At 54.3% G+C, this 25,037-nt stretch overlaps 1 protein-coding gene across 2 annotated transcripts in view; it reads left to right on the forward strand.

Annotated features, from left to right (window-relative positions):
* Nucleotides 1-25,037, forward strand: part of COL4A2 (collagen type IV alpha 2 chain) — a 164,733-nt gene that overhangs the window by 96,429 nt on the left and 43,267 nt on the right. For both annotated transcript variants that reach the window (XM_021065909.1, XM_021065908.1), the window contains exons 5-16: nt 6,708-6,842; nt 6,927-6,971; nt 10,451-10,567; nt 12,282-12,353; nt 12,959-12,994; nt 13,101-13,163; nt 15,485-15,520; nt 18,007-18,048; nt 20,513-20,611; nt 22,253-22,288; nt 22,804-22,854; nt 23,919-23,963. In XM_021065909.1, coding sequence (XP_020921568.1) covers nt 6,708-6,842; nt 6,927-6,971; nt 10,451-10,567; nt 12,282-12,353; nt 12,959-12,994; nt 13,101-13,163; nt 15,485-15,520; nt 18,007-18,048; nt 20,513-20,611; nt 22,253-22,288; nt 22,804-22,854; nt 23,919-23,963 — 777 coding nt within the window. The remainder of the gene's footprint in view (nt 1-6,707; nt 6,843-6,926; nt 6,972-10,450; nt 10,568-12,281; nt 12,354-12,958; nt 12,995-13,100; nt 13,164-15,484; nt 15,521-18,006; nt 18,049-20,512; nt 20,612-22,252; nt 22,289-22,803; nt 22,855-23,918; nt 23,964-25,037) is intronic.

Here is a 25,037-nt window from a genome sequence, read left to right on the forward strand (position 1 = left end):
CCTTTCAGGACAGGACCACTGTTTGTTCATCCACTGATGGACACTTAGGTGGTTTCCAGTTTTGTTTTGTTTTGTTTTTTTCCTTTTTAAGGTAAAAGGTATGGCACATGGAAGTTCCCAGGCTGGGGTTGAATCAGAGCTGCAGCTGCCAGCCTACACCACAGCCACAACACAGGATCCGAGCCGCATCCACAACCTATGCCTCAGCTTGCTGCAATGCTGGATCCTTAACCCACAGAGCAAGGCCAGAGATTGAACCCACATCCTCCTGGATACTAGTCAGGTTCTTAACCCACTGAGCCACAATGGGAACTCTCAGTTTCCAAGTTTTAGCTAAAATAAAGGACCTCTCTGAACACTGCCCCACATCTTCTGGTCAGTATGCACCTGGCTTTAGCCGTCCGGGCCTGCGTCCCCACCAGCATCAATGGGCCCTCTGGCTGCGCCGAGTCCTCTGGCCCTTGGCGATCCCAGTTCTCTTGTTTGCGTGTGTGTGTCAGCCCTTCCCCGAGCCGCGGGCGTACCTTATCCAGATTGAATCACTTTTCCCTAATGACCAGCGGTGCTTAGCTCCTTTCAGGAGCCTGATTTCCATCTGCGCCTCTTCTCTGTTCAGATCTTGTGCCCGTTTTTCAATCAGATTGCTTGTTTCCTTGTTATTGATTTCTGAGAGTTCTTTCTCTATTCTGGGTAAAACTCATGTATTGCCTAAGTTGTCTTGTGACTGTTTCTCCCAGCCCGTGGCCTGCTTCTTATTTTAAACAGTATCTTTTGAAGAGCAGATGTTTTCATCCGATCACCCTGCCTTTCTCTATGGCTTGGGGTTTCCGTGCCTTATCGAGGCAACCTTGGCCTGATCCAGAGTCACCAAGATCTTTCCCTGCGTCTTCATCTGAGCCCTTACAGTCAGGTCTGTGACTGTTTCGACTCAGCGTTTGCACGTGGAGCACGGTGAGGGTCAAGGGATGTTACTGCCTTCATAACGCCATTGGCTCTATAATCTGTGTGGAGTAACTTGGGGGAGCAGGACAGCAGGAATTCCAGGAGGCTGCGTGATTCCTGTTGAGGAAGAAGTGAAGTCTTTAATTTGGAGAGTACCCAGGGCTCCGTTATCTGTTAATGGGCAGCCATGGGGAAAGCTGTAACGTCGGCTCTGTTTTGCTGGAATGGGCAGTAGGCAGCCCCGTTGATCTACTAGTGGTTACCGTCTGCCTCATATCCTGTTCAGTACTAACCTGCACGCTATCGTTAGCTTGGAAAAGGGCATGAACTCACTCTGCCAGGGATCGCATACTGCTCACAGGGCCAATGATCACCCAAGAAAGATGACTGTTTCTAAAGTTTAGCTGAACAAAATAGCTTCCTCAATCCTAAAAAAATAGTCCATCCTTCCCAACCTCAGGGCCATCGGACATATTCCCAAACGGCTGTGAACAGCTCGCGGAATGTGCTGGAACTTGGGCCGGACCCCCCCACCCCCAGGCTCACCGAGAACCACAGCATCCGAAGGGCCGGGAAGGGCCAGGGAGGTCCGGGGCTTGTTGCCAGCAGCCGAGGAAGGGAGGGCCGCGGGGGGTGGGGAGGACGTGGGTGTCTGGAGACCCGCCCGGTGCCCATAACAGGCGAGGCAGGAAGAGGTCATTTGGGAAGGAGAAGGGATTTCCTACGATTCAGATGCTGGCCGGTCAGGCCTGAAAAGCTTATTCTTATTCCACCAGGAAAATACTGTGCCTGGATGAGCCGACCTGATGTGCAGGGAAGCGGGTTTACCCCCGGAAGCATGTCTCTTTATCGGTCCCTGATAAGTGGCCCTCCTCTTCCTCCCTCTCCCAAAGCAGCGCTCCGGTAACGAAGTCTGGGCAGCAACAGCCCCTCCTGGGGCTGCCTGAGCACGAGGCGCGATGTCACCATGTCACGGGGCCTTTTGATTAATCATCAACCTGCCACCTTAATTTCCGCGGCCGAAGCTGTAGAGCTGTTCAGCGTGTGCCCGGCTCTGATTAGATTCTGCCCCTTTTCTCACAAGTGCAAATCCCAAGCTCGTGAAAGCTCAGGAAGAGTCTTGGGACTTGCAGTGCGTGCTGTCCGCAGCCGTGGTATTTAAGCAATGAGTGCTCGAGACTGCCCTCCGCCCAGCCCTTCCAGACCAGCTTCCGCAGGGGACCCTGGGCACCCACGCGTCCCCGGGGTGAGCTCGGGGGGAGAGACGCTGTGGCCCCGCGTCCTAACAGTGCCGGGAGCGTGATCCTCCTCGCAGGCATCGCTGAAGCACGAGACCAAGAAAACCCAATCAGAAAGAGCTGTCAGAAAACATCAGTGTTAGGAGTTCCCGTCGTGGCGGAGGGCTTAGCGAATCCGACGAGGAACCATGAGGTTGCGGGTTCGATCCCTGGCCTTGCTCAGTGGGTGAAGGATCCGGCGTTGCCAAGAGCTGTGGTGCAGGTTGAAGAAGCAGCTCAGATCCTGCATTGCTGTGGTTCTGGCGTAGGCCGGTGGCTACAGCTCTGATTGGACCCCTAGCCTGGGAACCTCCATATGCTGCGGGAGCGGCCCTAGAAAAGGCAAAAAGAGAAAGAAAGAAAAGAAAACATCAGTATTAGATCTTCTCTAATTATCTACTGCCCGTTCCAGGCAAACAGCGCTCAGGAAGCCCGACAGGTCCAGCTTCAGGCCTGAGAGAACGTCAGGAGGGGAGGAGGTCAGGGCATGCGGGGATGCTCAAACTTGACCGAGCGAAGAACCCCGCTGGGATCACAGTCGGAGCCGGCCCGGCAGGGCAGGGCCCGGGACTCTGCATTTCCAGCAAGTTCCCAGGTGGTGCCAGGCAGCACAGGGCCTCACTTTGAGCAGCAGGGGTGTCGAGGAAGATGGAGCCTGCCCCCACCCCAGGCCTCAATGCATCAGCCACCCCTTTACACGGAACCCTCCAGAGCCCCAGAGTCCCCCTCTCAGATGGAGTTGTCCTGGGTACAATGAGATAAGACTCCTTTTGAAACCTACTTCTTCCAGGAAGGGAGAGGGTTCCCGGGGCCTTTCGTTACCCCGTTTCCCAGGACGTGAGGAAGGTGGACAGCTCACGTTCCCTGGGGGCAGAGGACACAGGCCCTGGGCGTCCAGCCCCTTCCTCAGCCTCTGCTGGCTTTTAAGACATTTTCTGTGGAAATACGTGTATCAAGAACTTACTGCAGAAGCTTTAGGAGCGTGAGACCTCTATGCAAAGACCCTCTTAAGCTGGAGCCCTGCTCCTTCTGGGGAGTTTTTATTTTTAGCATCGCTCACTGCAGAAAGAAAGCAAGAGGTGGAAACCGCTTTTCCGACCGGGACTTTCCGTCCGGACGCTGCCGATGGTGGTGATTGGTACGGAGGAAAAGCCTTTCGGCGGCGGGGCATTCATTCTGGCCGCTCTTCGTAAGCGCACCAGAGGCCCTGGGGGGGCAGGATGTCCGGGGGAAACCTGCCCCCGCGGGCCGAGCGCGCGCACCAAGGCCTCGGACCGCATCTCGCCAGGCGGGGTTGCACTGAGGGCAGGACGGAGGGCCCGGTCCTGGAGGACGAGGGTCTCCTTCAGGTTTCCTCCCACCCCGACCCCGAGCCCGACCCCGAGCCCGAGCCCGAGCCCAGGGAAGAAGCTGGCGGGACGTTTCCATCCGTCAGGAGCTCAGGCCGAGCGCTTCAGATGGCATCATTTTCACCCCTTCCCGGCGCCACACGCCAGCTACACGATCGTGCTCTGTCGTGGAAGATGACAGGCGTCGGCGGGAACGCAGAGACATGGCTGGAGGCCGGGAAAGCGGGGCAGCCGCTGTGGGAAGAGTGTGGCAGCTCCTCCCAGAGGCAGACAGACAGTTACCCCGTGATACGGCCACGGCCGCCCCAGCACAGACCCCAAAGACGTGAAAGGGGGGCCTCCAGCAGGGGCTTCAGAGCAGCGCTATTCCCAGCAAACAGACTGATCTGTCCACACGGCGGAATACCATCCAGCCACGGAAGTGGATTCGCTGCTGACCTATGTACACTGCAACAGGGGAGCCTCGAGAACGTGACGTCACGTGAAAGAAGCCAGACGGGGCTCCCTCGATGGCGTAGCCAGAGCGGGGGAGTCCCACAGAAACCAGTAGCAGATGGGTGGCTGGTCCCCGGAGGCTGGGGCGGGGGGAGGGATGGGGTGCGATTTCCCTTGGGGTGAAGAAGGCACTTTGGAACTAGACAGAGAGTTCGGGTAAGGACATGGTGCCTGTGCCAGAAGCCACTTTAACGCGGCCAGTTTTATGGTGTGGGAATGTCACCTCAGAAAGAGAGAAAGAGAAGAGTGACAGGATGTTCCAGAAAAGGAAAGACTGGAGTTTTATTCCCAAAACCAGACTTCCCATCCCAGAAACAAAAGTTTAAAAGGAGTTTCCTGACAATGGGAGGAAAATGCAAGCCTGACGTCATCGTCTGTGTCCTCATCAAAGGACTGGGGACAAGGCCGGTGAACGCGGACAGCAGGGCTCTGCCTCGTTAGGAAGCACGTTTCCGCTTGGCCTCCCGCGGGCGTCCCCCCAGGTGGCCCTGGCCGGTCGGGCCCCAGGTAGAGACGGAGGCTGAGGAGGACGAAAGTGACGGCGCTGCGAGTGCGAAGATGTTGTCCTCCAGGACCAGTCCCTGCAAGCGCACGCAAACTAGGGGTGGGCATCTGGAGGCTGGCAGGGAAGGTGCCGTCACAGACAGCACGGGCACGGCTGAGGGAGGGCCTAGAAACCGGGGTCGGGGTCCCCACACTTAGAGCAAGTGTAACCCTGAGAGCCCCGGGCCTTGGCTGAGCACGAGCCTGGGATGCCCAGGGTCCAAGGCCAGGGCCTTCCGTCCTGCAGCAGAGCCTCCTCCACCGCCTCTGTCACCTTCTCCAGAGACAGTCACACACGCTGGCTCTGCCACTGCACAAGGCACGTGGGGGCCCACCTCCTGGTTTCTGACCGGCCTCCGTGCAGCACCTGCCGGGGCAGGTGGAGAGAGCCCCGCGGTCTCTAAAGCACAGGCCTTGCCCTCCGTGTGTGCGGCAGGGTCCCCGGCTCTGGGCAGGTCTCGGCCGGCAGCCTCCTTCTCACTCTCCACCCTCCCTCCGCCCAAAGAAACGGCCCCCCGAGCCCTGGGCCAGCCTCTGAAGGGACGCGCAGCTCGGGGTGACGCCCACGACGGGAGCGCCGCGCCTGGGCCGCATCCCCCCAGGGGTGCGCAGGGTTGAGGACGGATTATAAACCTCCTGCCAGACAGACGAACGTCAGCTGCAGTTTGCAGAAGAGGGAGGGAGCGAGGAGCCTGGACAGGACGGCTCTGCGCCCTCCACGCAGAGGCCAGCCGGGCGTGTGAACTGCGGGAGCAGATGGGGCTCCGGCGGAGAAGGTTCTGTGTGAGGCGCAAGCAGCGGCCGCACTGTCACCAAGGAGGAGGAGCCAAGGCAGAGCTGGCTGGGTGGTGGGTTTTTTCTCAATTTGGGCTCGTCTGGGAGGTTCATTAAACTATAGCTGGAATGCGTAACTGGGTTCCGTGAGGAGAGAGAGCCCCCGTTTCAATCGTTTTATTTCGACGGTGGTAAGACTTGCATAGATTTACCTGTTTTTATCCAGCTTCGTGGCGGCGTGAAGCACGTGCCCAAGTCATGCAGACGTCACGTCTCCTCCAGAACTCGTTCCCAGACTGAGACTCTGCCCCGTTAAACACTAGCTCCCCGACCTGCTGACGCTGGGCTGCTCTCTGTCGCTCTGGCCGCAACTCCTCTGGGGACCTCCTGTTGGTGGAATCGGAGAGTACTTGTCCTTTTGTGGTCGGCTCGTTCCACTCAGGATAGTGTCCTTGGGGCCCGTCCACACCGTGGCCTGGGTCGGAATTTCCGTCCTTTTTAAGGTGAATACTCACAGCCCGTCGTCTCTGTCAGCGGATGCCTGGCTTCCACCTCTTGGCAGCGGTGGAAATGCCGCCGCGAACGTGGGTGTGGAAATGCATCTCTTCAAGTCTCTGCTTTCAGTTCCCTGAGGCTCGTCCAGAGGCAGAAGCGCTGGGTCCATGGCCGCTCTGTTTAGTTTTGAGGAGCCACCGTACTGTTTTCCACAAAGATGGTACCACTTACTTTCCCTCCAACAGAGCCCAGGGGTTCCAAGTTCACCACATCGTCGCCAGCAGGGAGTTTTGTCCTTCCTCCTTTTTAAATAACAGCCATCCTGATGGCTATGGACATACATTTCTATATTGCAGAAACCTTTCCTTTTTTCTCTGTGTCGCATGCACACACTCTTGTGTGTGGGAGAGAGAACAGGAGAGATTATCGTGACACCTGGATGCGGGCTTCACTTCCAGACCTATTGTATGTATGCATTATATTGAGACAGACAAAATCTTCAAAAATTGTTTGCAGCTTTCTTTTCTACTGAAGAGACTTTAAAGCAGCCGTGTAAGTTGATTCTTTCATCCCACCAGATATTAGCATTTCACATTCAGCAATTTCGGACAATCTTTTCGCACACTGAGTGTCTTTTCCCCTTAAACACTGTGATTTCTCTCTTAGCCAGAAAATCGCTCTGCAGCTGCCTTGGCAGAAGGTGGTGGTTTACCTGGAACGTTCTTGAAGAGCATAGCTCTCTTAGGAATGAAAAGTTTCAAAAGCACCACAGCTGAAAATGCTCCTGCATTGTCATGAATTGTGGAAACTGAACGTGTGTTTTTTTCTACAGGGCCAGCCAGGGCCAGTGGGCCCCCAAGGATACACCGGGCCCCCCGGGTTACAAGGATTCCCAGGACTGCAGGGCCGCAAAGGTGACAAGGGCGAGAGGGGGGCTCCCGGGATCACAGGACCGAAAGGAGACGTGGTACGTGCAGGACCTGGGGGCTTCTCTCCTCGTGGGCACGGCGGGCGCTCCTGGGCTGCGCTAAGTCCCTTTGCTTCTTTGCAGGGAGCAAGAGGCGTCTCTGGATTCCCGGGGGCCGATGGAATTCCCGTAAGTTCTCCTGAGATTAGAATTTTCTAACACAGTGTGCGCATGCGAGCCGCCGTGTGTGACTTACAGACACGCGTCTAACTAGACCTCCTTTCTTGCCTAGAACAAAAAACCCTTGTGGGACCGCACGTGCGTGTCCTCCCCCCGCAGTCCGGTGAACCGTGGGACACATCGTTTCCTGCGTAAACGTGGTTTTGGACTTGGCTTCAGCGTTGAGGCTGCTTTGCTAAAACTGGACAGGGTTTGGTCATAAAAAGCTGCAGAGCTGCCCAGACACGCTGTCAAGAGCCGGTCTTAACATTTCTTTTGAATTCCAAAACCACCTGAATATAAAGCGGTCCAGCCAAGAGCGAGGCTGCCCTGAAGCCGGTGCAGCTCCTCAAATTCCTGGGAGTAGCCACACTCACATGGGGAGACGAGAAGGCGTGCTTTGTCCCTGAGAAAATCTCAAGATGCAATAAAATCTGTTTTTCTAACCTACTTTACTTTACTTCTTGTGGCATAAGAAAATAAACAAAGCAGCCTGACTCATAGCCGTCTTCACGGGATCCAGGAGCAAATTTCCCAGGGCTGGCTTCCTGCAGATCCGGCCTCCAGGATGCTTGTCTGTCTCACACTCAGACCTGCACCATCCGTCCATCCTCACTCAAAGACATCTGCCTCGGGGACTGGACACGCATGCAGACGTCCGCCCTTGACCTACACACTCCTTGTTTGCACAGTGCTCACACACACACACACACACACACGCAGGATCCCGGGCAGGTCTTCAGCTCTGCATTCAAGGAGACGTTGGCCGCAGAAGGCGGCAGTCAGAGCTGGAGAAAGGGAGCCACGCTAAAGACGTGAGAGCCACGTGGCTGGTGATCCTCAGTGTCACCTGGGGTGGGGGATGGGCACAGACACATCAGGGACAGCAGGCAGCTGTGAACAAATAAGGAAATAACTGTCACATGAGTCAGAACCTCGAGACATTGGCGGAGCTGAAGAATCCGCAGATTTCAAGGGTTAAACAAATGACGAAGGCAGTTTCCTACCAACTGCCTCAAACGAAATTGCCCAAGTTGTTCAACTGCGCTTTTGGGAGAGTTCCTGGTGGCTCAGCAGGTTAAAGATCCAGCGTTGTCACTGCTGTGGCTGGGGTCGCCTCTGTGGCACGGGTTGTAGCCCTGGCCTGGGCACTTGCGCATGCCGCAGGCACGGCCCAAGGAAAAGCACAAACGGCTTCTTTGGTCTCTTTGGACCGTTCCTCAGAGTGGCCTTCTGGAAGTTAAAGTATGAACTGGAGTGACATTACCAAAAAATATTGTAACTAATCTGTATCATGCTTTAATTCATTTTCCCACCTCGTACTCATTTAATTTCAGAAGCAAATATTTTGCAAATTAGGGAGGAAGTAAGCAGCCTGTGGAGGCCTGATTGGAGTGAATGGATCACTGGTCATTTTCTGCAGACTCTCAGGCTGTTACAGATAGCCTTAGCCACAGAATTCTGATAAATATGCCACAGGGAGTTAACTCAGATGCCACCTGCTCTAAGTGGCTGGTGAATGTAGAGTTTGAGGGGTCCTGGTAGTTTTAGCTGTTGAGAAATTGTCTATAAAAAGGAATGTGCCCCAAGAAAATATTAGAATTGTATCCTACAGAAATGTCTTTAATTAAATGTTGAATAAGAGGTGGGTCTGGCTCAATATAATTGAAATGTTTCTTTAAAGAACAATTTCTTTTTTTTCCTTTTCTAGGTCTGCTCCTGCAGCATATGGAGGTTCCCAAGCTAGGGGTCTAATTGGAGCTGTAGCCACCCGCCTACACCACAGCCACAGCAACACAGAATCCAAGCCGCGTCTGCAACCTACACCAGAGCTCACGGCAACGCCGGATCCTTAACCCACTGAGTGAGGCCAAGGATCGAACCCGCAACCTCATGGTTCCTAGCCGGATTCGTTAACCACTGAGCCACGACGGGAACTCCAGAGAACAATTTCGAACGAAGAGCCTGTTGCACACGATTTCAGAGGACTTAGATCGAGGCCAAGGGGGTCAGAAAGACCAGCCGCAGAGAGAGAACTCGGAAGGAGAAGGGCTCAGCGGCACACTGTAAGGAGCGCATCTCGGAGCCCTTGTGATCTCAGGGAGAACACCCACAGAGCCTGGGCCGGGTTTCTTTGGCTGAGTTCAACAGTCAGCTTTAGAGGCCCCTAAAAAAGAAGGCTTTACTTCCAAGACCAAAAAACAGCTGGCCCTCCCAGAGCCAGGGTGACTGAGTCGGTGATGCACAGAGCCAGTCGGGATTTCTCTCATCCCCCAGAGCTTAGACTGAAAACCCTAACAGATCTCTCTTCCCCGAGGGCAACAGGTAAACAATGGCCCTGAACCGCGGAGGCAAAGAGATGTGCCAGCAAAAGGAAACTTCTCCTTTTCCGGATGTATTTCTTACCACCACTCAGGGCACAGCACTCCATGCAGGGCTTGTTATGCCCCTAAAACTTCCCAGAGGTCTCCTAGTAAATCTAGAAGGCAGCTGACCAACCTCAAAGCGCACTCTGGAATATGTATTTGGTCTGTTATCAAGAAATCCAAAATGTTAAGCAACTTACCCGATGAGAAAGCACACATCCTAAGGTCTGCTGGGTAAAGAAACCGCAAAACAGGCCGTGGTCTCGTCCGTTAGGTCCTAGGTTGTGAACCCCACCCCTCGATGTCTCCAGAACCGGGTTAATGCAGCCGAGATGCCCACAGACCCAGCCTGACCCCTCGTTATTCGAAAGACACAGGGAAACAAACCCGACTAGTGTCCTTGAAGAGGCAGGTACCATCCCTGGCCTGGCCTGGAAACTTCCACATGCCGCACGTGCGGCCCTAAAAAGCAAAAAAGGAAGAAAGACAGACACGTGGTCACGCTGCCTGCCCTCACGCCGCCACCTGACATCTCAGCACACCGGACTCGCTTCCTATTCATGTTAAAATCGAAACAGTCGCGTCCCCGGAGAAATGGAATGGGGAGATCATTCTTCTGCCTGCAGCAAAGCCACCGATGAACTCTCGCTGCAGGCGTGAGGCTCTCCCGTCCAGGCTGTGGGTCTGTCCACCTCCATCCGGAATGTGGTCGGGCACATCTGACCCTTGTTATCCCCAAGCAGCAGCTGCTTCTAGAATGTTCTCTAGAATTTTTATACCCACCCTCTCCTGTCCCTGCTAAAACAGCCTCGCTGTGGCCCAGTGACGCAGGGCCGGAGGAACCGTTCCCAGGACGGGTGGCCTCGTGCCAAGAGAACTCTGTCTCGAAGGCCCCTCTCCTGCTTCAAACGACACCTGACTGCCTTCGGGCCCATAGTTCCTCACTCACTCTCTGGCTTGTTTTGCGTTGCCCTGGCCTTGGCCAAAGACGTTTCTTGTGAGAAGATTCGAAGCCGTTTCATCACAGTTACAGGCGACTGAGCGCCCGTGGGCTGGAAACTGACCCACTCTGTCTATTTCCAGGGACATCCTGGGCAAGGCGGGCCCAGAGGACGGCCTGGCAGTGACGGCTGCAATGGGACTGTGGGCGACACGGGCTACGCGGGACCTGTCGGCCCTGACGGCTTCCTCGGGCCTCCCGTGAGTATGCGCACGGCTGCGGCCCCAGAGTCTGGGTGGCAGAAGTGGGAGATGGAAGGCCCTGCAGACGGCTTTTTAGGGAAAGTGTCTGCAGGAAACTCGGGGGTGGGGGCTGTTGACAGCAGCCGGGGGGCAGGCGGGGCGGGCACGTGGGAAGTGGCAGCCCCCATCCCCGGTCAGGGTGGGGATGCAGCCCACCTCCCACCGAGATTGCCTTGCGGGCCGGAGCCGGCTGTTCCGGAGCCAGACAACTGCCTTCCCGTCATCGTTCCCACGTCAGGTGGGAAAGCCCTGAGTTCGGTTGGCACGCTTCCCTCCTGTGGTTCCCTTTCTCCCAGTGCTCCGCCTCGGATAGCAGGGCACAGAAGTGAGAAGTGAACCAGGATCTTAAAAAGCCTAAACCTGGACCCAGTTTGCTTTTGGTCATGATCCCTCGTGGCCGCTGCGGCCCTTCGTGACCTAAGGACCTGCAAGGTGGGCTTTGCTTTCCCTGGTGGGAGAACATTCAGGTGAAGATCCACTTTGTGGCCTCATGTAGTTTTCAGGGTCTTTCCAAGGAGCCTCGGAATAGTTCTCGGTTCTGTATAGCGACCCTCTTCCCACCAATATGTTGCAAATTCAGGGTCAAATTAACATTTTGGAGGCCAGACTTTTTATTCAGAAAAACCTTCTCGGAGGGCAGTCGTAACATCCTTCACTGCGTTTCCACGAAGCAGATCAGCTTCTGGTCACACTCGCAGCCCCCTTCACTGGCTGCTTTTTCACGTGACCCGAGTTTTCAGTAGGGCTGCACTGTGTTCTATTCTAATAGCGCCCTGTTGGTTATCCAGACATACAGCCATCCCTTTAAAGCGCTGGTTTTGGCATCCCCGTCGTGGCTCAGAGGAAATGAATCTCACAAGCACCCATGAGGACGCAGGTTTGATCCCTGGCCTCGATCGGTGGCTTAAGGATCCGGTGTTGCCGTGAGCTGTGGTGTAGGTCGCAGACACAGTTCAGATCTGGCGCCCTGTGGCTGTGGCATAAGGCAGTGGCTGCAGCTCTGATTCGACCCCGAGCCTGGGAACCTCCATATGCCGTGGGTGCAGCCCTAAAAAGCAAAAATAAAATTTTTTTAAACTTTGCTTTTATAGGCAGGTATTGAAAACCACGTGTACGTGTACACCTGTGTGTATGTGCGCATTGTGTGTACAAGACACAATTCCATTTTTAAAGGGTGACCCAGTATCTCGCCCACAAACGGTACTTCAGATGTATGTGTGGCTCTTTTCAGGCACACTCACCAAAGAGAACAGACTAGTGTCACTGCAAAGAAAAGGAGCAGGTCGGTGGAGGAGAGGGTGTGTTTTCTGAACGTTCACGTGGGTTTGGAGCCGGTTTAAACCCTGTGGAGTATCTCCTCCGGAACTTTAAGGAAGGTGCTCTTGGGCAGACATGGAAGTAAAACTCTCACCTCACGGTGGGGCCGGGCTGGTGTTAGAACAGCTGGACGCTGGGTTCCCTTGCGGCGCAGCGGCTTAAGGAGCCGGCATCGTCACTGCAGTGGCTCCGGTCGCGGATGCAGCACGGGTTCAGTCCTTGGCCTGGGAACTTGTGTGTGCCGCCGGCCACTGCCTGTGAGGGTGACGTGTCATCATCCAAAGGATAGGCACTGCGCTGAGCGCTGACGGACGGTTTCCTTCTTCTTCCTTCCGTGGTGTATGTGCTCGTGCAGGGACCCCAAGGACCCAAAGGGCAGAAAGGCGAGCCCTACGCTCTGTCTCGCGAGGACCGCGACAAGTACAGGGTGAGTGGGCAGAGGTGGGGCATGACCCAGCTCCGCAGGGTGAACCCTGAGTGCAGAGAGTGATGGAATAACCCGGAATCCCTGCTGACTTACAAACCGCCTTCATTCCAGTCGTGACTGGGGTGGAATCACAACATGACACACATAATTAATGCTGCTGTCTGGCATTTACCAGAGTCCGAAAGACAGGGAGTCCTAAGTCTTCATCACAAGGAGAAGAAATTCCTCTAGTCCTTTAATGTTCTGTCTAAGATGACGGATGTTCACTAATTTATCGTGGTGACTGTTTCATGATGTGTCTGCATCAAATCGTGATGCTGCACCTGGAGCTCATGAAGCGCTGGGTACCACACCTCAGTGAAACTGGAAGAAGCATCTTTTAAGAAATCATCTTATTGCCCTCAGGCTGTTTCCAGTCCGACACTAACTGGGGGGCCCTCCCCATGTCCGCAGCACTCCAGATGGCTGGTAACTAACATCGCCGAGTCCCGAGACAGCAGATAGGCTTCACACGCTTGTTTCTTATATCCTGTTTATTGCAGTAAAATGTAACGAAATCTACAGGTGGCAAAGCTAGAACTCTTAAAATTATTTCTTCCCAACAGGGGGAACCTGGCGAGCCCGGACTGGTCGGTTTCCAGGTAAGCGTCCTCTTTCTTAGAGGACAGTCCGAGCAAAACTGAAAGACCTCGGGACCCCACACCGGTCTGCCCACACTAACAGCCCGCTCTGCTCACCTGTCCGTAGGGGCCTCCTGGCCGCCCTGGGCCTGTGGGGCAGATGGGTCCGGTTGGAGCTCCAGGAAGACCGGTGAGTACCAAGTTCACGTGCTCCCCCTAGACATTGTCAAGGGCTCGCTAAAGATGCAGCTCCCTCCCCTGCAGGCGCTGCTGGGAGCCTCCCAGTACAGCCCGAGGCTTGGGGTCACCAGGACCAGAGAGGTTGCCCCTGTACACGGTGTTGCCATCAAGGCTGAGGCTGAGGCCTCAAAAGCTGTGGTCCCAGACCACTGCCAACCAGCTCAGGTGTTGGCTTGGTGCCGGCCAGCTGCCCTTCCACTCCTGCACGAGCTCTCCCGACCCCACCCTGACCCGCTGACAAGGGGTGTTATTGCTGGAAAAGCGCACCAGAGTCCAGCAGGTCAGTGAGGAAGAAACGGACTCGGCTGGACATACGCCATAGGGCAGGCGTGCCACCCCGGGCGCGGCCGTCATAACAGGTGAGCTGTTGGACATCAGTTGGCAAAGTGGCTGAGTGCCCACCTGGGTGGCACGCAGCAGGTGTCCCTCCTCCTGCAGATCCAGTAACAGAGTGAGCGGGAGTGTCCACTGTGGCGCAGTGGAAACGAATCCGACTGGCATCTGGGGTACGGGTTCAATCCCTGGCCTCGCTCAGTGGGTCAGGGATCCAGCGTTGCCATGAGCTGTGGTAGAGGTTGCAGATGAGGCTCGGATCCCTTGTTACTATGACTGTGGTGGAGGCCAGCACCTGCATCTCCGATTCAACCCTAGCCTGGGAACTTCCATATGCTGTGGGTGCGGCCCTAAAAAAAAAGAGAAGAAAAAAAAAATAGAGTGAGCTGTGACAGGACAAATCCTTGGATGAAGGAGGGCCTGTTTCAAGTGGGGGGTGGGGAGGAGCGTGGCTGGGGCCTGGCAGCTCAGGCTCCCACAGCCTCAGGGCCGCAAGGTGCTCTGACCACTGCAGAGTGTCCGACTCCCTCCTTCCCCACTTTTCCCATTACTAAGACAAGCAGGCCTCGCATTACTCCAGGACAGCGCTTGGCTATAGGAGAGAGAGCCATTCTCAGAGCAAACCATTGCTCAAGACTGGGGCAGCTGTCGGGGAGGCTGTGGCCCCAGTTGCTCGACAGACTGTGAGACACAGCAGACACTCGTGTGTCTGAGCGCTTCGGCCGCACCTGCAGTTGGGGGTGGGAACCTCGTGCGTTTCCTTCAGCCTGTCGATAATAATATGAGTCATCACTGATCATGTTTCTACAAATCAGTTCCCCAGGGGCCGTGGAAGTCATTTTCCAGGCAGCACACCTGGCGAGGCCCTTAGAGCAGGTGCATCTCTCCGGCTGAGAGATCCGGGGGCACGGAGTAGGATGAGGCTTAGGAGACACGCTGCTCCGCTCATTTTCCCGCACAGCTGTCAGCTCCTCGCGGCGTGCGTCCCGCGGGGTCTGGGGCTCAGGCTTTAAGCACCAGTCAGGGAGATAGGAGACGCCAGGTGGTACCTGCTGGGTCCATAGCCAAGGTCACAGCTTCAAGGGCTTCGTATCAACCTGTAAAAGCTGCCCCCCGCCAACACACACATCCCCCCGTCCTGTCCACTTACTTGTATTCAGCACAAATGGCTCCTCTAAAGCATTTTTTTTTTTTTTTTTTGGTCTTTTTGGCATTTCTTGGGCCGCTTCCGCGGCATATGGAGGTTCCCAGGCTAGGGGTCGAATCGGAGCTGTAGCCACCAGCCTACGCCAGAGCCACAGCAACGCGGGATCCGAGCTGCGTCTGCAACCTACACCAGAGCTCACAGCAACGCCGGATCGTTAACCCACTGAGCAAGGGCAGGGACCGAACCCGCAACCTCATGGTTCCTAGTCGGATTCGTTAACCACTGCGCCACGAGGGGAACTCCTAAAGCATTTTTAAAACTTTTGTCCCAAGTGTGGCATTGACACTGAAAGCTTTGCATGAAGACAGGTGGACTTAAAAGTGATCCTGGCAGGTGGACTTAAAAGTGTCCGTGAACACTTGCCGAGCCACCAGCAAACCGTACTAGCTGGTGTCTGGCGGGGAGCCGCAGAGGCGCAGGGAAAAGCGGTCTCTGCAGTGAGCGGGCCTGGGACCCCACAGAGTGATCAGAGAAGGACACGGGTCACGTCAAAAGCCTGAACCCAGAAAAGCAAAGCAGAAACAGCTGTGCGTGGACCGCTGGCAGGTCCTGAGAACCGGGCCTGACCCCTGCCCTCTCCCCGCCAGCCCGCCCTCCCTGCCGACACAGACCCGCTAGAAGCCTCTCCACATGCTAAATACACAGAGAGGCTTTCCCAGCGCTTTCTAGCAGATGGTATCTGGGGCCTGGGGTAAAGAAAACAGGTTACAGATTTCTTTGTTTTTGTGCAGGGACCTCCGGGACCCCCTGGACCAAAAGGCCAGCCGGTGAGTGGGGCGTGGGGGGAGGGGGTCCGGGTTTGCCCACATCCTCCCTGACGGCAGCAGCACTATGTGTATCTCCTGTGAGGGCCGTTTTGTGGGGGTTTAGACTTCATGTTATAAACTCCAGGGATCAACCCGGCGGTGCAGCTGGACACCGCTGCCCAAGCGCGTGGACGCGCTCAACGGCTCGTTGTTTGCAAACCCCGTAGCATTCCTGTGGTCCCCGGAAAACCCAGCTGGTGCGTGTGTGACTAGAAGCGTAGACCAAACAAACTGGGGACAGCCCGTTCAGACCCACACGTGTCCGCTGACAGGCAGGGACAGGATGGAGCTGGCTATGTCAGGGCGCTGCGGGCGTCCTCTGTCCCGGATGTGGGCAGGTTGTCCCAGAGTGTGAGGTCAGCCACGGGAGACGTGGGTGTGCAGGGACTTTCAAGCCAGGCTCGGGCCCAAAGCTCTTCTGTGTTCATCGGAGAAAGGGAACTCAGTTGGCTGGAGCACCGCAAAGGAGGTGGCTCGTTGGGAACTTGGAGGCAGAAGTGGGGTTTCATGTGACCTGGGAAAGTTGGATAAGTGTCCAGGACATACAGCGGGAGGTGGGTGAGGGACGTATTTGAGTCCAAACGCAGCATGAGTCAGAAATGCTGGGCTACCATTACAAGCATTTGACACCCATTCTGTGGCCTGCCCAGGGCCCATTCCCATGCCCGCCCGCGGAAACCCCACCTCTGTGACCGCCTGGGGGCCCTGGCTGTCAGCACCCCGGCCCAGCTCCCATCACCTCTGACCCGGCTTCCGGCTGCGGCTGGAGCTCGTTAAGGCTGCTGCCCCCGCCCCTCGGCCAGGCTCCCCACTGTCTGGCAGCCCCAGCAGGCTGGGAACCGCCCGGAGCCACGGGGAGCGGATGTAGGACTGGGCGGCCGAGCCCAAGGTCACCTCAGATCCCCACTTGGCTGCAGCACAGAGAACCCTCACCCTCCGTCAGGTCACTTCCTGGTGACATGGTCACCGGCTCAGGAGTCAGGGGGTCCTCGGGGCCCAAGCGGGTCACGTCCTCATGGAGCCTGGCTGCGTGTCTGGGCTTTGATTTCAGCTCCCAGCCAGGTGGAGGAGCGGCAGAGAACAATTCATCAAAACCTCGTTGTTATTTGCAGAAACTCTCTGGGTGTTGGAGGGGCGTGGTGGAGAGATCAGACAGGGCCCCACGGGTCCTGTGTCTGGGTGGAAATGTAGAGGCCCTGGGGACCAGGCAAAGTTGCTGGAAAATCAGAAAATAGGGGACTTTAGCAACACAGGGGACATGTCATAGAGCTGCTCACATGGCTCACTTCAGGCCACACGTGGCTGCTCCACTTGTGAAACTATTCGATACTCGTCAGGTTGCCAGCCACGCTTTCTTTCTTAAGCAAAAAGGAAGATTAAAAGTTTGGCTAGGAGTTTCCACCGTGGCGCAGCAGTAAAGACTGCGACTGCAGTGGTCGGGTCGCTGAGAAGCAGGGGTTCCATCCCCAGCCCAGCGCAGCGCTGCCACAGCTGCCGCTCAGATTTGATCCCTGGCCCAGGAACTTCCATACACTGTGGGTGCAGCCATTAAAAAAAAATGGCTACACCATCAAACACCATCCCTAAAATCATTAAAAGAGTAGGAAATCTTTATTCGAAATTAGGATTATTCTACCAAAATGAGAAAGTCTGAGGCCAAGGAAAGTATGGAGTCATTTACAGTCAACTTTCTGGCCATCGGGATTTTTGAAGAATAAAATATATTCCAAAGCAAACAGCAGAGTTCTTCCCATCGTGGCTCAGTGGTAATGACCCAACTAGTGTCCATGAGGACTCGGGTCCGCTCCCTGGCCTTGCTCAGTGCGTTAAGGATCCGGCGTTGCCGTGAGCTGTGGTGTAGGTTGCAGACCCGGCTGGGATCCTGCGTTGCTGTGGCTCTGGCGCAGGCCTGGCGTTGAATGCTGAGGTTGTGGCCCTAAAAAAAAAAAAAAAAAAAAAAAGCTAGCAAAGTGTTCCCTAGGGTGACAGGGGAACTTAGTCCACTGTTCTTGAGGTTTTGCTTAAAGTATAGAATACGCTTTTCTTAAAAGCACATCTGTATTAAAAGACTAGTATATCATTTTTGAACCCCAGCATTTTCATCATTAAGGTTGAATGTCAGTGAATGCTCAGAACACACTGTAAGGTGCCACTTCCTGCAAGTGACACAGCTTCTTTATTTTCTCTTCTTCCTATCATGTGATATCTGGGCTCAAACTTTTAGTACACAGTTTATATATGGAAATAGCAAAAAAAAAAAAAAGACATTAATTTTCTTTTAATGTCAATTAGTTCCTAGAAGCTGAAGCCAGAATATCATCAAAGATAGTTGTCTAGTAATGTTGCACGTGGATAGGTCTTAGGTTTCTTTTTCTTAAAAAGAAAAAAAAAGTATTTCATAGTGACTATTGACTTTTTAAAACTTACAAAAGCTATTTCTCTTTCAGGGCAACAGAGGACTTGGTTTTTACGGAGAAAAAGGTGAAAAGGTAAAGGAAATGTAATAGATTGGATTAGGAAATAGATCGCTTTATGTTTTGTGCTATTATTTCTTCTTAATTTTATTGCAGTATAGTTGGTTTATAAAGTTATCGTTTTTCCTCTGTACAGCAAAGTGAATCAGTTATACGTATGCATCTATCCATTCCCATATAAATTACACAGAAGAGTGAGTGAATTTCCCTGTGCTACACAGCAAGTCCTCAGTAACCACCCATTCCATGTACCATCGTGCCATCCCAAGCCCCCAGTCCCTCCCTCCCTCACCTTTCCCCTTCACATCACTTTTTTAGATTCCACATATAAGTGCTATCACATGATATTTATCTTTGTCTGGCTTACTGCACTTAGTATGATAATCTCTAGGTCCATCCATGGTGCTGCAAATGGCATTCTTTCATTCTTTTTCATGGCTGAGTAATATTCCATTGTATACATGTACCACATCTCCTTTATCCACTCCTCTGTGGATGGACATTTAGGCTGCTTCTATGTCTTTGGCTATTGTAAACAGATCGTTGGAGTGCACATGTCTTTTCAAATTACTATTTTCTTGGGAGTTCCTGTCGTGGCTCAGTGGTAACGGACCCGACTAGCATCCATGAAGATGCAGGTTCGCTCCCTGGCCTTGCTCAGTGGCTCAGGGATCCGGCGTTGCTGTGAGCTGTGGTGTAGGTCGCAAACTCGGCTCAGATCTGCCATTGCTGTGGCTGTGGTGTAGGCCAGCGGCTATAGCTCCCATTCAGCAACTAGCCTGGGAATTTCCATATGCCATAGGTGTGACCCTAATAAGAAAAAAAAAAAAAAAGGATTTTTTTTCTTTGCATTAGTTCCATAGGAAAAAAATCACAAAAGGAAAACACGGAAACATCCAAATACATAAAAACTGAAACTCTTGTACAGTGGAATATAACAAAATAGTAGAGATAATGAAGAAAAAAGAAAAATTCGCAAAGAAATCATTGGGCAGAAGGGAGACTAGTCCCATTAGATAGAAGGAGAATGAAGTTAATGCCTATAAGCTACAAGCATCCAAGAAAACTATCAGGGACCCAGCAGGTAAAGGGCAGGTGAGCAGTTTCAGGTCTTTGGGGTGCAGTGTCAGCAGACCCTCAGGACGGACTGTGACGAGTGCCCCTCTCCAGCGGACACATGATCTCGATGTGCTCCTGCTCAGATTAGGTGACACCCAGGCTCAGATTTGCATTATAGAGTTTATGTGTGAAAACAGCAAGAGAAAGGCACTAACTTCCGTTTTGTGTCAGTTAGTTCTCGACGGCACAATCGGCGTATTGTGCAGGGAGAGCTGTCCGATCACGTTGCAGATCGAAGGTGTCACCACCTGTGTATCACGTAGAAACGTCTTTCTCCGTTTTCGATAAAAATGCAAATCCAAGCAAGCCTGAGATCCTATATTTATTGAAGATGCTGCTCTTTATTATGTGTATATTTTTAAAGCTTTATCTGGTGTAGTTGTGGTGAAATTGGAGTGGTCTTTCATTTCTTACATCTTAGTACCAGTCTTAGAAAACAGTAGAGGGAGTTCCCATCGTGGCTCAGTGGAAACGAATCTGACTAGCATCCATGAGGACACAGGTTCGATCCCTGGTCTTGCTCAGTAGGTTAAGGATCTGGTCTTGCCGTGAGCTGTGGTGTAAGTGGCAAATGTGGCTTCTGATCCCACGTTGCTGTGGCTGTGGTGTAGACTGGAAGCTACAGCTCCAATTCGACCCCTAGCCTGGGAACCTCCACATGCCTCAGGTGCGGCCCTAGAAAAGACAGGAAAATAAACAAACAAAAAGAAGAGAGCAGTAGAGGAACACATAGCAAAAACCAACAAGACCTTTTGCCTCCAGACCCAGTAAGGTCCTTGTGTGGAAACTCACTGTAAAGAGAGAGTCCACAGAAGCAAGTGCAGCCCTAAACTGGGAACCGCCTAAGCCACCTGCCCGCATAAATTCCAGGCGAGTGTTCATGCAACAGGAAGCAAGCCACTTTACATTACAGTCATTTTATTTTACACGGGATTTTTCTCTCATGTTGTGATTATAACGCTGAAGAACTGGTGTACGTGTAACAAGTAATAGCAAAGATAAAAGAGCAGTTTGCGGGAGTTCCTGTCGTGGCGCAGTGGTTAACGAATCCTACTAGGAACCATGAGGTTGCGGGTTCGGTCCCTGCCCTTGCTCAGTGGGTTAACGATCCGGCGTTGCCGTGAGCTGTGGTGTAGGTCGAAGACACGGCTCGGATCCAGCATTGCTGTGGCTGTGGTGTAGGCAGGTGGCTACAGCTCCAATTAGACCCCTAGCCTGGGAACCTCCATATGCCGCAGGAGCGGCCCCAGAAAAGACAAAAAAAAAAAAAAGAGCAGTTTGCGGGGGGATTGTGCCTGTGTTCACCCTTGCCCGTGGCTTTTCACTTTGAAGACGAGGCTGCTTTGCTCCCCATCCGCAGGGTGACGTGGGACAGCCAGGACCCAATGGGATCCCATCAGACAACCATCACCCCATCATAGGACCCACCAGGGAAACCATCTACCTGGATCAGTATAAGGTAAAGCAGGGTCAGCACAACGGATGCGTTGGACTTAGAACAAGGAGACGGAGAAAGACAACGTCCTTTTGGCTTATTCACACAGTCACGTTCAGATGGAAAAGCCCTCACGGCCAAACTGCCCTGTTACACCGGAAGGGCATTATTCACGGTCACACAGGTGTTCACAGGCCATCCTTGTGAACAACCACGATGAATTTGAAACAACGTGAGACTATTTTCAAAAAAATCTCAGGTCTGTCTCTAGTAAGGACATTGGTTAGTGGTCGGAGCACCGCTCAACGCCAAGATAGGACCATCTGAACAAAGGGTTGTATTTGGCAAAATACAACGGACTTTTACTCTTTGCCAGCATGGAGCACCACTGGGGGATCTTTTGGATTAAAGTCAGTTTTCTGACTCATCATTTCTGTTGATATTCTGTGTGAGTAAAAATTGACTCTCAGAATTAACAAAAATTACCCCCCTGCTCTGCCACGCACGGTCTCGGACAGACCCCTCTCACCCTTCCTATCTTCGGTTGACCTCATGCAATACTGCCCTCGTGGAGCTGCAGAGTGGGGACCAGCGTGAAACACGCCACATGAGGTCATGGAAACAAAAGTAAAAGCCCCAAACGTAGCACGAGATCCCTGTCTCTCAAGTATCTGATGGGATGCAGGTGCCGGGTCGTGGGTGGGAGAGGGGAGGCTGGGCCATAGCCACGGGGGAAACCAGTCCGGGCAGCTGTGGCTGTTAGGAGCCACCTGACCACTGACAAAAGTGGTCTGGGAGGTGGCTGGCGCGAGGCTAGATGAGGTGGCTCCATGGGGAAGAGGCAGTTACATGCCAGCTGCGTCTCGAGCAGCACATCCCTGGTCAGCCAGGCAGGAGGGCCTGTCTCCACAGCCATCAGCGTGGGTCCAGGAGGGACTCTGGCCCCTGGGGGTGACCTGACCATCAGCCAGGCAGGGCCTCTGTCCAGCTTCAGGGCAGGAACCCAGGGTGGAGTGAGGCCAGAGCAGGTCGGCCCCCGGTGGGAGCACTCAAGCACGTGAGTCCCACGTCCTTAATCTTCTGCAGCCAAGAGGGGATGGGGCCGGCCGGCCTGCAGGGGGCAGTCTTGGGCTGCAGGGGCCCCGGGAGCTGGCCCAGGGGTGATGGGCGTGGACCAGCTGGTCACCACATTCCTTTCCCCATCTTAGACCAAGAGAAGTGGGAAAGCTCCATCACATAACGTTAACACTGCTTCCCAAAGCCACGCTTGCTAAGGGTTTTTTCGTATGTTCCCAATGGGCCTGTTCCTCGGAGGACGCCCCTAAAAATCTGTCCCTCGGACAGGTATCTCCTCAGGCCCCCGCCTGGGCAGGCGCTCCCCGCCGCTGCGGGGCCAAAGGAAACTGCACAGGGGGAGAGACAGCCTTGCAGTCACATCGAAATACCAGGCAGTTTGGTTCCTGTGTGGAAAATTGGGGCGAAATAGCACGTTTCCCCTTGAATTTTGAAGCTGCAAAATTTAGGAGTCATTTCCTTCGACTCGTCTGTAATCATTGTTTAGAGTTTTATGAAATACGTTTGGCCTCCTCCCATAAAGCCGGGTGGATTTTACCCGTTCCTCTTCTTGAATGAACGAGCCTTGCTCACTGTTTGCCTTCTTTGCAGGGCGAAAAAGGAAGCGAGGGGGAACCCGGAAGAAAGGTAGGTCAAGGGACGAAGCCGCATCCTCTGGCTCCCGCCCGGGCTTGGGGCTCCCATCGCAGTGCGGAGACCGCCCGCGGCGAGACGGCCCGGAGCCGCCGCCCCTGGTCCACAGCAAGGACGTTTCCTCTTGTTACGCTGCTTTTCAGAGCACGGCCAACATCTGCTGCAGCTCGTAAATGACCCTAAAGAGACCCTTCAAGGGAGCAGATGTGCAGCTGGGGCCGGGTGGGGTTGAGGCGGCCGTGCTGGGCTCCAGCCGCGTGAACGCTCTGCGGTCTCGGTTGGTTGGGCCACGCCCGCCCCGTGTTCCCCGATCTCCCGCTCGTCACTCCCGGGGGGACGATGACAGGTGCTACCCTTGGTTCAAGATCCTGCGGGCCGCCGGCAGACCTCCTAGGAATCGGCCTTTTGGGAGCTGGAAGAGACAGGCTGTCGGGGGGCGGGGGTTGCTGAGACATGGAGCCCTGGGGGGGGCAGGTGGGGAGGGCGCCCACATTCCCTTTCTCTCCTAGGGCATTTCCTTGAAGGGAGAAGAAGGAATCATGGGCTTTTCCGGATCGCGGGTAAGCCATGCTCGTCACACCTGCCCTTTGCTTCGTACCATTTGCTTTTTCAAAAGACTTTATTTTACGTTTCTAAATTGCAGTGCAGCGGATGTACAGCAGTGTACGCTGTGTCTGAACAGTATCGTAGGTCCCAGGGCGACACTCCACTTGGAGTTACCGTAGAGCACGGGCTCTGTCCCCTGTGCGCTGCAGCCCATCCTTCCGGCTTCTTTTGTCCATAAGAGTTTGTACCTCCTAAGCCCCTACCCTCAGGCCCACAGCAACGTGGTCCCAAAAGCCCGGGTCTCTCCTCTGCCCCCCTTGCCCCCCCCCGCCCCCCGCCACAGGCGGTCCTGCACCTCAGCGGTCTTTCGGCTGCGGTGTGAGCTCACACTGATGGACGCATCATTATCCCCCAGTAACCACAGTTTTTAAGACTGCACGCCCCCATCTGGAGGGGGCAGGACAGAACCCAGACACATTCCTGCTCGTATCAGGCCAAGTGACTCTGTGGTAGCAAAAACGCAGGCAAAGAAGCTGATTTCTTGTTGCCCTTAGAGTCCAGGGAAAATGTCCCTGGGGGGTGGGCGGGGGTGGGGTGGGAGGTGGCAGCTTCTCCGGAGGAGACTGGGCCACTTGTCAACCCCGGCCCAGGACAACCCTCCCTCCCTCCCTGGGCAGAACTTGGCAGCGGGCCCAACCCAGCCCCACGTGAGCTGGAAGTGTGGGCAGGGCCCAGGCCAGGAAAAGGGAAGGTGTCTCGGGACACCGCCACTCAGAGGACACACGCTACAATCTCTGAAAATGAGAACAAAGGCTGCTGAGAGCACTGGGGTTCGGGCCTCTTTCTAGCTTTACCGTTTTGACTGAGCCATCATTTGAAGTCTCCATATTCTGTTAAGTGGTGGGCGGAGTTCTCCCTGAAAGTGGGGCTTAAACAGTCCATCTCCCCTGGAAAAGAGCAGGGGGCTGCGGCTGGCCAAGCTTCGCACTCAGTCCACGGCGAGTCCCGCGGCAGCGCCGGCCGGCAAGGCTGCTGCAAGTTCCGAGCTGATACCACTTCTGTTTTCTGTTCAACCCAGGGTGTCCCAGGCTTCGATGGTGAAAAAGGTTCCCCAGGACAGAAAGTAAGTTTGAGATGCAAAGTCCGCTCCGGGCCCGAAACCTCTGACAGAGGGCACGTGTGAAAACCGCGCCTTCGCAGGGAAAGGGCCCCGAGAGTGCCGAAGACCTTGCCCACATTCCCGCTGGCACAGACTATCCTTCCGCCCAGATCTTTCTCGTGAGGGACTGGCCAGAACAAGCCCATCGAGAGGTCTCAGGCTCAGACTCGTATATGGGAGCGTAGACGCTTTAAAAAAGCTCGCTGTGCCAAGTAGCCGAATGAGCAGTTCTCTCGTTCAGCAAGCCAGCCCGGTCTGGGGTCCTCTGCCCCCAGGCCTCATGGCACCCTGCCCCCACCGGCCACTGCTGTGGTTTCCAGATTCGGTTTGCGACCTCTGATGGCCTTAGGTGTGGCTGGAATAAACTTTTTGAAAAATGAGGAATTCTCTTCCCTCCTTTTTCTAGGGAAAAGATATTTTTAGTATCTGAGCAGAAGCCTTGCACAGACTGGCCTTATTTAACGTAGCGCTGGTTGAGACCCAGTCTCCTTGGAGAACCAAGGCCAACCCCAGGGTGATGTCACTGGGTCCCCCCTTATCAGAAGAACCATGCGCACCTGCATCAGAGCCACTCAGGACCCAAGGGAGGTCACCTTTGCACCCTGTGTAGGCAGTAGGCAACCCTGACTCTCACCAGATGCAAACTCTGGAATGTCAGCGGTGCCGCCCACACGAGGGCTGAAGTGGAGACCCCTGCTTTCTTTCTTTCTTTCTTTCTTTTTGGCCTCATCTGCAGCATGTGAAAGTTCCCAGGCCGGGGATCAGACCCATGCCACAGCAGTGACAACACCAGCTTCTTAACCCACCGAACCACCAGGGAACTCCCTGATTTCTGCTTGGCTTTGGTTGAAAGCTCACTGACTTCTTGCCAGCACTCTCAATCTTTGCCGAGTGAGATTTATGAGACACGTGACTTATATACAGTAGAACCGGACTAATGCTCCTTGGGCACTGAAAGGACAAAAGGGTACACTTAACAGATGAGTAGCCCAAAGACGGGGAAGCTCATTAAGGCACTTGCCACAGAGAACTGTTTTT

The sequence above is a fragment of the Sus scrofa genome, chromosome 11, assembly GCF_000003025.6.
Source record: "Sus scrofa isolate TJ Tabasco breed Duroc chromosome 11, Sscrofa11.1, whole genome shotgun sequence".
NCBI lineage: Eukaryota > Metazoa > Chordata > Mammalia > Artiodactyla > Suidae > Sus > Sus scrofa.